This window comes from Hypomesus transpacificus, chromosome 18, assembly GCF_021917145.1.
Source record: "Hypomesus transpacificus isolate Combined female chromosome 18, fHypTra1, whole genome shotgun sequence".
NCBI classification, from domain to species: domain Eukaryota; kingdom Metazoa; phylum Chordata; class Actinopteri; order Osmeriformes; family Osmeridae; genus Hypomesus; species Hypomesus transpacificus.
In genome coordinates this window covers 6,387,619-6,397,365 of record NC_061077.1, presented here as the reverse complement: position 1 = coordinate 6,397,365, position 9,747 = coordinate 6,387,619, and the positions used below count along the sequence as shown (strand labels likewise).

The window sequence follows — 9,747 nt, the reverse complement described above, 5'->3', positions numbered from 1 at the left end:
TTTGAAGGAAAGGGATAATAAGGGCAGTAACTAAGGGCACGCTATCAGAAACTAACCAATCCAAATATATCTCATCTGACTCTCTGTCATCTGCAATATTCATGTCTAAAATATTACAATTGTATGCCAGCAGGTAGGAATGCCAATGTCCTTTGAGCTTGTCTGAAGGATTATAACTGTGATGAAACAGTATGGTGTACTGTACACAAAAGCTTAAACATATTATTTTATTTGTGTGTCTTTTATGTAAAATTACGTTGTAAATGAATTTGATGGTTTTGGTGAAAACTGTGCCAGTAAAACACAGTGAAGCTGCCCCAGCTAATGATCTGGACGGGATGATGGCCCAGATGGGAACAGTGAGTTCACATGGAAAATAAAAAATATGTAGGTTTTGTTTTAATGAATATTAATTACCACAGAGACTTAGAACCTTAAAACTGACAACAAGATTGATCTTTTATTATGTTGAATATCGCTTTTGGCTTGGAGAAACACTTGCACATGCTAGTTGTTCCACTTTCTTCTTGCGGAGGACAATCAATGTGGGGAAAGACCACGCCTGCACTCTTACCCCAGAGTATTCTCATTGTTAGAACACAATATCAATCAATATGCAGCTTTGGGACCATTACAATCATCTTGCCTCTAAATGCTTGCATGAGGACTGAGAAAAGGATCCTAATAAGGCCAGGTCTTCTTTAGTTTTTGCTGTTCCAATATTAATAGAACACTACACTGATACAGTGACAACCCTAAACAGATACTGTACATATTTATATCCAGGTCAAGGATAAAGCATGTGTTGGTATCGTTCTCTTTGAAAAAGTATAGTAAAAAGCTTAAGCTTTACAAAGTTTCCAAAGTGCTTTGCAGTTTCATTGTCCTCTGTGGCCAGGGAAGCCATGTCTTCCAGACTGAATGAATGAGTAGCTGAGGGGCTCTTGCAGGTCGTCTTCCCCCCTGGGATCAGCCAGCCCCTGCAGAGGGATTGTGATAAGGGTCGATAGTGGAGGCTATGTAAACCTTGTTAAGTCCCCCTTCCCTAGTGTGCTGGGGGTAATCCCAAACACCTGGGCTAGTTAACTGGGATCAGGTGGGATTAGGGTCTCCATGAGGCACAGCCTGGGGAGGAAGGACAAACCTCACCACCGTTGTCTAGTTTCCTTTTTAATCAAAACCATTTCCGGACTCTCTTTTGTGAGAACAACGTTGCCTAAATTGTACCACTTCATCTACTTGTTCGTAGATCAGAGCTACTTCAATTCCGCCAGCTGAGATTTTGATCATCCATATTAAAATAATTATTCCTGTTGAGTTTCAGTGACCTATGAGCGGCGCAGATTCTCAGCACCCGCACCAGTCAGTTAGAGGTCACCACAGGTCAATCAATGATAGAACGGTTGTTTGTTAGTGATTACACAGATGGTTGTTTGTCATTATGAAGCAACGGTTCCTCAATTAATGCATGATTTACATGTTTATTTGTGCAATGGTTTTCTGAGAACTATGAAACTGTCAAAAACATGGCTGTGTAGCAGTTTATCCTAGCATCATTGTGTCTGGTTGTGTTCTCCGGATGGTTGGGTCTGATATGTACTTCATATAGCTCGGGAGCTGTTTGAGGAGAACATCTTCTAAGGTCGGGGTGATGTCAACCCTCTGTTACAAAAGCAATTTGTAAACATTCAGCTCCTTGGTTTTGATGTATAGGTCTTCAAAGGTAGTGCAGGGAAGAGGGTCATCAGACAAGGCTTGTTATTGCTTGTATCCCAGTTTCAACTTTGTCCCCTTGTTTTCACCTTTGTCTCTCTCTTCTATAGATGTGGATGAGTGTGCTGAGGCTCTCGACAACTGCAGCATTGATGCCATCTGCCAGAATACACTCAAGTCATACAAATGTATCTGCAAGTCGGGCTACAAGGGAGACGGAAAGCATTGTGAAGGTAAGATGTCAAGGACACACATGCGCTCACATATTTATTTACTGAAGCGTGCCACAGCTCTCTGCTTTCTCCTGACGTGATACATGAAGGAAGAGATTCAAATGGGCAGAGGAATATGGTGTTTCTTTTTGCACAATTAAATTGATAACATTTTGTATAGTTGGCATAGTACGATGTGTTTCAGTGTGTGTCCCGACTGTGACAGACTAATGGAACTTCGAACTTAAAGCTGAAATAGGTTACATCAGAAACCTAATTCAAATTATGTGAAATAATGCCCCCAATTCTTGTCTGAACACCTGCACTTTTCTCCAGCTCTAATTTGATTGACAGTGGTTTCACAAAATAAGTCAGGAGGAAGGCCCGCCTTGCCGAAGGCGATTGGCTGGTACAAGGATTGCTGGAACATAATTGACTGGAAAGTAGTGGCACACTCCACATGTTTCACTGGCACTGAGCTGTCTGTGTTGCTAAACAACTCTCAGAGGGTCTCATTAACTTACAGAACAAGTTTATAGAGGACAAACCTTTTTTTTTACTGAGGTCAATCCCACCTATTGTACCTTTAAGTTGTTACAGTGACATGCTTATTTCATTAAAATGCAAGCAGCAGGGTCCTTGGCAAGCTGGAAAAAGATCTTGTCTTGCTTAACTCATTATGTTACTCATCATGACTCATTAGTTTCAGACTCTTTTAAGACTCTTCCGAATTGGCAAGGGAGGGTGGGGGTGACAGGAAAAAAGCCAGGTGCAGACTGCTTTTTTGTCCAAGATGAAATGAAGCGGTAAATTCCCTAAACATGTTAGCGAGTAAAATGAAGATAGTGGATAAAACAGTTGTGAGGTGGCCTGTCAAACACTCAAGGATGTTTCCACAGCCCAGGGCTGAGCAGCCAGTCAGACACACACTTTGTTCCTCTAGTTGAGTAGGCCTTTGAGGGGGTATACAACTCTCTGATCATCAGGCCCCTTCACTTTATTAGCATCACTGCAAAGCCATATTTACAAATAATTAAAAAAAGATTTCTTTACTCTTTACTTTTACTTTACAGAGTTAATATGAAAATAATTATGTTAATTGCTGGTGCAATGCTTGAAACTAAAGAGAGAGAGAGAGACTGGGAGGGCCAGAGAGATAGAGAACTGTGTTAGCTCACATAGCAGTTTGTCTAGGCTCTCCCATATTGTATACTGTTAAGGACTCATCAAAGGCAATTCAGACAGCACCTGGGGCAACTGAGTATATGCAGCTAGATTTTCCATTGATTTGCCAATGAATAAAGGTAATTCAGCACATTCTGAATTACCAATCTACGTCTGGTCTTGCTGATACGAACTACCAAACCTCTGCCAAAACACGGGCCGGAGGGCCTAGTCGTGTGTGTGTATACTGAGGTAGAATTACTGCTGTCCTAACATCTGCCGCTTCTCCCTTCTGATGGAGGATGAAGAGGCGTGGACGTGGAAATATGAGGGGAGTAATGCAAATATATGGCCCTTGTTCTGCTGCTCCACAGCATTGTGTAACTCTAAACAGTTATGCATTTATGTTCAATAATTTACATCACATTTATTTAAAGGCAGACATGGTCCCAGTGGTTGATTTTCTTTTTGTCCCTGCTTTTTTAGTGAGTGGTTGGGAGTTCAGGCTGGCATCAACCTATCTGGAGGGACTTGATGCGTGTTTGTTTAGCTTCATAGTTCTGTATTGTCAATGAAGGGTAAAGCAGCCACCAATACAGCATGATGATGCACTGTACAGTGTTCATTAGGAACAGAGAGAAGGAACTATGTGAGTACAGCCTATTGGCTTTCTTTCATTACTTCCTACACAATCGGGACGGGAGTAGAAATGACAAGGGGACCTTGTTTTTGGAGATCTGAGAGTGAGAGTGAGAGGGCAATGAGAGTGGCATTGGTACATCACCTCTGTGATATGGGACCAGCACAGCACTGTGGAACAAGTTCATGGTAGAGGAGTGTGCCAAGAGTGTATGTCTTGTCTGTCTCTCTGTGGCTGTGGTAGATGAGAGTGAGCATTCTGTGCATAAGCTCTTGGCTCCTGGGGGAGCCAAGTCCTGTAGCAGAAGCCCAGAGAAGGTGTGGCGGTGGTAGGGAGAGTGCAGTGCTTCTGTCCCAGCCCTCTGCTGTCAGCTCCATTTAAGCCCTGAGCTCAGGCAACTCTACAGAGTGGGCCCATCCTCTGCCCCGAACGAGCCAAAAGAGGATGATGCGAAGTAGGCTGCATCTCTCCCTTTCTCTCTTCTTTTCTTTTCTCTTCTTCATTTCTTTACTTCTTCTCTCCCCTCCTCTCCTTTCCTCTCATCTGCAGCGAGCTGTTGTTTCAGCTGTAGGTCTGCTTCTCCTCAGGGTTACTGATACCCTCAGCAATCTCACTCTTGCTTTTTTTCTGTCTCTCTCACTTGTTATCGTCTCACCAGTCGTAATAACAATCCCATTACTTCAATGAAGACCTCCTGATTGTCTATGTACTGAGGTACATATTAAGCCCTGATTGGACTGATTCACTGTGGGTACCATGTCATGATGACCCCTTGTTCCCTTTCTCCTCTTCCTGTTTCTCTGTGCAGACCTAGACGAGTGTGCCACTGAGTACACCGGTGGCTGCGTCCATGACTGCATCAACATCCCGGGGAACTATAGATGTACGTGCTACGATGGCTTCCGTCTAGCACACGACGGACACAACTGCCTAGGTGAGTTCTGTTTGTGTGCATGGACGTATTCGTGCTTGAGTCTGTGCTTCTCAGTTTCTAAGCCTCTACAGTGAAGATGAAGATGAAAACAGAAGGAGAGAGCGTCTCAGAGAAGTGAGGCTCTGTAGGAGCAGTCTTGTTCCAATAGACTTGCATATGTTCTGGCCAATATATTGAACTTGACATGATCCATGTTGTTGCATAACTTACAGTACTTCTCTAGCCAGGATGGCTGGTAACAAAGCATGTAAAACAGTATGGGATGATGTCTTTTTGCAAGACTAATGTGTGATTTTTTGACTACTCTATTTGACAGCTATTTCCTTCTTCCATATAACAGGTAGACTCTCACAACTCTCACAATGAAAGCCACAAAAAAAGAAAAGAAAAAGAAAAAAAGCTTCTTAAACAAGTCTGGCAAAAAGGGGTGAATTTATGAAGGGCTTGACCCTGAGCTCAGGGCTCAGAGTGAGTCGTCAGTAGACCGTACTTTCCCATGGTTTAATATTACACCAGTGTGCAATTCATATTAGCCCCTTGAAGCACACATTTAACTTAAAAGGTTACAAAATGAAGGGAATGTCTTAGACTTATAGAAGCTGATAAACATAGGTACATAGAGAAGGACCTCCCTCCCTCCCTCTCTCTCTCTCTCTCTCTCTCTCTCTCTCTCTCTCTCTCTCTCTCTCTCTCTCTCTCTCTCTCTCTCGCTCTCTCTCCCCCCACCCCCCTCTCTCTCTCTCTCTCTCCCCCCACCCCTCTCTCTCTCTCTCCCCACCCCTCTCTCTCTCTCTCTCTCTCTCCCCCCCCACCCCTCTCTCTCTCTCTCTCTCTCTTTCTATCCTGTTTTACCTATCTTACATTACAGTTTTTTTGCTCCAAAGTCAAACGGGATGCCCTCAGAGCTCACCTCCATGAAGGTTTCTACACCAGCTTGAAGCAGTTAAATTGACATCCAAACCTTTGATGTTGTTTGTTGCTATGAGGTTGTTATAAAGGAGTGCATTGAGTAAGATTTGGTTCAACTAGTCGAGGTTTACAGGCTTATATAAAAAGACTGGTCGTATATAATCAATCGAAAACCTTTGTTGACTAGCTTGTAAACTCAAAAAAAAAGGATGCCACTTTCACACACTTTTTTTCTATCTCTCTCACAAATTATATTTCAAGACACATATATGCACACATACACACACACACACACACACACACACACACACACACACACACACACATATATACACATGCATACAGTACACATCAGTACACACATGCACAGTCTGGAGTAGAGTTATTTTCCAAGCCATTTAGCAAGGCCCATTTGGATGTGTGTGGATAATTTCCTGTACCATGGATGACTTGCTGCCTTGCATGCAGGTGTGTAATTGGAGTATCTGGTGTGGCTGCTACTGCTTCAAACAGCCTGGCATCCATCAGTCTCTTTGATATATTTCTCTCTATCTTGTAATTTGTACACATACATACAGACAAAAACGGTCTCCCTATGTGTGTGTTTTCATGTGTATGTTTGTTTTGTTCCACTGTCGTCTGCCATTGTTCTTCTGCACGGATTATCTGTGTGCCAGAGGCCGGAGAAGACTATCCAGTCATTCCTCCTCTATTTCTCTCTGCTTAAGAAACATTCCTCCTACTCACAGCTCTCAATTTCTTTCAGGGGATTTAAGATATAAAACACTCACCCTCACTTTATCGAAGTACTTGACATGTTGTTTTAGTATAATAATATGTCTGACAATGACAGGCTGATTTTTTCTTTGTTACTGGGGTGAATCTTTCATTTGACACAATCTTACATAATGGGATATCATTCCGAAGTGTTCTATTTACTTCAACAGCAGGCCATTTTCTGTTATTATCTGTTGTAAATTATTCTAGCCTAGCCTGGTGGTTGGGTTGGATTCGAAGAATTTGATGTATTATACATCCCTGCTCTAAAACGCTAAGTGAATAATCCTCACCACAAAGGAAGGAGAGGAAAAGGCTCTGCTGGAGTTTCATATTTTTCTCCAACTTCATGCTGGAACACTGCTGCCATCGGAGAGGAGTTCAGTCCTGCTGGCTCGTAACCCGAGTGACTGGGCAGCTGGGGACGGGGGGAGGTCAGACCAATCGGAGCCCTGTTATTTTTCTGGGCTGCAGACACCCGGGCTTAACAGATGCGTCACCGCTTTCAGAGGACTGTACGCCCACCTGATCCTCCTTAGGTTCACACTGGGTCTGAGCCCTTTCTCCCTACCCATGACTGATTCTTTTTTACAGAAGGTTACCAATGTTTTGTTTATTGAATTTAAATGAAACCTCAATTTAAGATTGGACTGACTGCGTCTTACCGTGCGTGTCCACTACAGCGGAGCTGAGCGTCGGCTTCCAATCCATTTTCAATGAAACCGGGCGTTGACGCTGGTGTAGGGCATTGTGGGAGCGTACGCGAGTGTCAACGCCTGGTTTCATTTAAAATGGATTGGAAGCCGACGCTCCGCTCCGCGCCGCTCCGCGCCGCTCCTCTCCGCTGTAGTGGACACTCACGGTTAGACTCCAGCACCAAACACAAACCTGTCCTGCCCTCTCCAGTGGGGGGAGCTCTGTCTAACAGCCAGATAAGAAACCAGGGAGCAGGCACTACTAACTGGGCATTCTCCTGCAGCCCTCTGCCCGCGCCACATGATACCAGGTAATTGGGCATGTTGAGATCAGTTTGACGATGTCGAACGATGGAAGTGGTGGGAGTCGGCAGGGCGTGAAGCAAGCCGTGGCCTCGGTTGGGCGCTCAGATTTCTCTGGTCCACCTGACTGCTCACACAGACATCAGGAAGCCAGCTTTGTGGAAACAATGTCATGTCGTGTAACAGCAGCAATGTAGGCCTGTCTGTGTGGAGTGAGACTCTCTACCCTTATATAATTTACCTCCTGGAGCTCTGTGGGAGCCATTCTGCTCTCCAGATCCCAAGGACAAAGCACGCTGCTAGGAAGCCAAGCATAAACAACTCCATTACATTTTCATGACTAACATGTCTGTTCTGAAGATGGATTGAATGAGACTGGGTACTAAATCATCATATTTATTTAGAAATTGGCTTTTTTAACAACTTCCAAATTGTCTTAACAGTGGGAACCAGATGCAAGGTGCCAGTGTCCCTACATCTCTACATTTGACTGACTTTCCTGGTCCTTGAGAAACCCAAACTCTTTCTCATGATCAGTACGATCTAGTGGACCAACTTGACTGTTTTAGTGCCAGATATCATTAACATCTGTACCAACACGCTACGATGGATTTACAGCCACAAAACCACTAATTACATATTCTGTAACCTTTGGCCTCGGAAGAAAAACATTATAGAGGCTTGAGTTACAGATATGTCTACTATGGGCTGGTCAAAACCGGCAGAGTGGACAGTCATAGGCTATTAAAATGCAGATGTACGTTTTTTCCCTGGTAACAACATTGCCAAAAGCTGTCTTTGCTCTTACCCTCTGGTCCTCCTCCAGTCTTAAACTGGATTTTTAAAAATGATAATAAGTTGTGTAAAGCTCAGAGTGGAGGTGTGTGTGAGTGTGTGTGGGTTTGTGTGCATGTGTGTTTACACATACAGCTGAACAAGCGATGGATCTTTTTGCTTTCTATTGACAGACAATGATTTGGTTTGTATTGATTCTGTGGAACTGAATTCCATGACCAATCCTCAGGGAAATGTATTCCTTATTACTTTAACCTTCCCCAAAGACCTTGTATGATCCTCTACAAAGCACCATGACTGCACACACGTCTTTTCAGACACATGCACATGCTCTGCACATTCTGTACTTTGTTGAGCTAACTTTCTCTGTAAGGCCACAACATAATCAGGTTGTGTTTTTATAGTACCATCTTTGATCGATGATATTTAGAACTTTCAGATTCACTACTTTGTCAAACCCATGGCAATAGCTCCTTTTGATAAGGTTTACTCTCCCCCTAATCCTTTGTGCCTTCTCTGAGTGATCGCTTGGTTGAGCCTGTGTAGCGGCTCCTTCAATCCCCGGGGATCTTGTTCTAAGGCTGGCTAATCAAACGCAGAGGCTACAGCCTGATGCATTATTGACCAGGGTCCTGATGGAAAGTGCAATCTTCAGAAAGCTTTGTGTTGATTGGCTTCATGGCCTTTTTGAAGCGCACTTAGAAGCACACTTTTAAATGCATTTGCTTCACTCTAAAGTAGTGATGATAATCCCACCACTCACTTACTAGTGAGAGTCTAGTCAGGTCTCATTTGATTCCCCTTTCAAACCATGATATTTGCGCTCTCACATCTGTCCCCCCTAGGCCTTAGTCATCTCCTGGCTGTTAGGAAGGGATGAGGTGATGGGGGGGAGACACAAGGGGGAGATGTTTTGCATTGCCTTGTCCCAGAGTGAAGGTTATTATATCCAGGGGTGTCCCACAGCACGGTCTCGCTGTTGGTAGCTTAGCGGTAACCATTTCCACTCCAGATTCTGATCCCCCACACTCCCCAGAGTGCAATCAGCTCGCTGTGACATGCTCAGATCAGGTTTGGGCAGGAGGCTTAAGTTGCCTCAGTTCAGGGCAGAGGGGAGGTTGGAGTGTTGAGTGGCATAGCAGATTGGAGATGGGTGCATTAGCTGGCTCCTGAAGACTACATCAACACTTTCTCCTTCAGGATTGTTCAGCCCCATTCACCGTGAAATGAACAATTCCATCTGAACAGACTGGCAGGACTGGCGGGGAAACTCAAGCCTGAGATTAGGTTTAGAGATGGAAGAGTGCAGTGTCCTGGGATCTGGCTGACAAACGGCCTGGACGCCCAGGGTCTCTCTCCTCCCTGGCACACGCAAGGCCATCCAATCACTCATCCCCACGTTTGTTTTTAAAATACTTCCAGACTTGTTTTGGAGCAAGAGAGAAATACTATTTGGTGTGAGGTCTTAGATTTTCATTTAGAATGTATTCCAGTGGGAAGCTGGAAGTCAGTTCCTGCTTATTTACCGAAAAGGGGTTACCATGGAGACAAGCACCTCATTGAGAGCCTGAGTTCAATCAAGAATGTATTAGTTCTGTTTATATG

General features: G+C 44.0%; 1 protein-coding gene across 4 annotated transcripts in view; it reads left to right on the top strand.

Annotated features, from left to right (window-relative positions):
* The window catches only part of scube3 (signal peptide, CUB domain, EGF-like 3), a 60,560-nt gene that overhangs the window by 11,195 nt on the left and 39,618 nt on the right, over positions 1 to 9,747 (top strand). For all 4 annotated transcript variants that reach the window (XM_047039710.1, XM_047039708.1, XM_047039709.1 and 1 more), the window contains exons 2-3: positions 1,824 to 1,946; positions 4,538 to 4,663. In XM_047039710.1, coding sequence (XP_046895666.1) covers positions 1,824 to 1,946; positions 4,538 to 4,663 — 249 coding nt within the window. The remainder of the gene's footprint in view (positions 1 to 1,823; positions 1,947 to 4,537; positions 4,664 to 9,747) is intronic.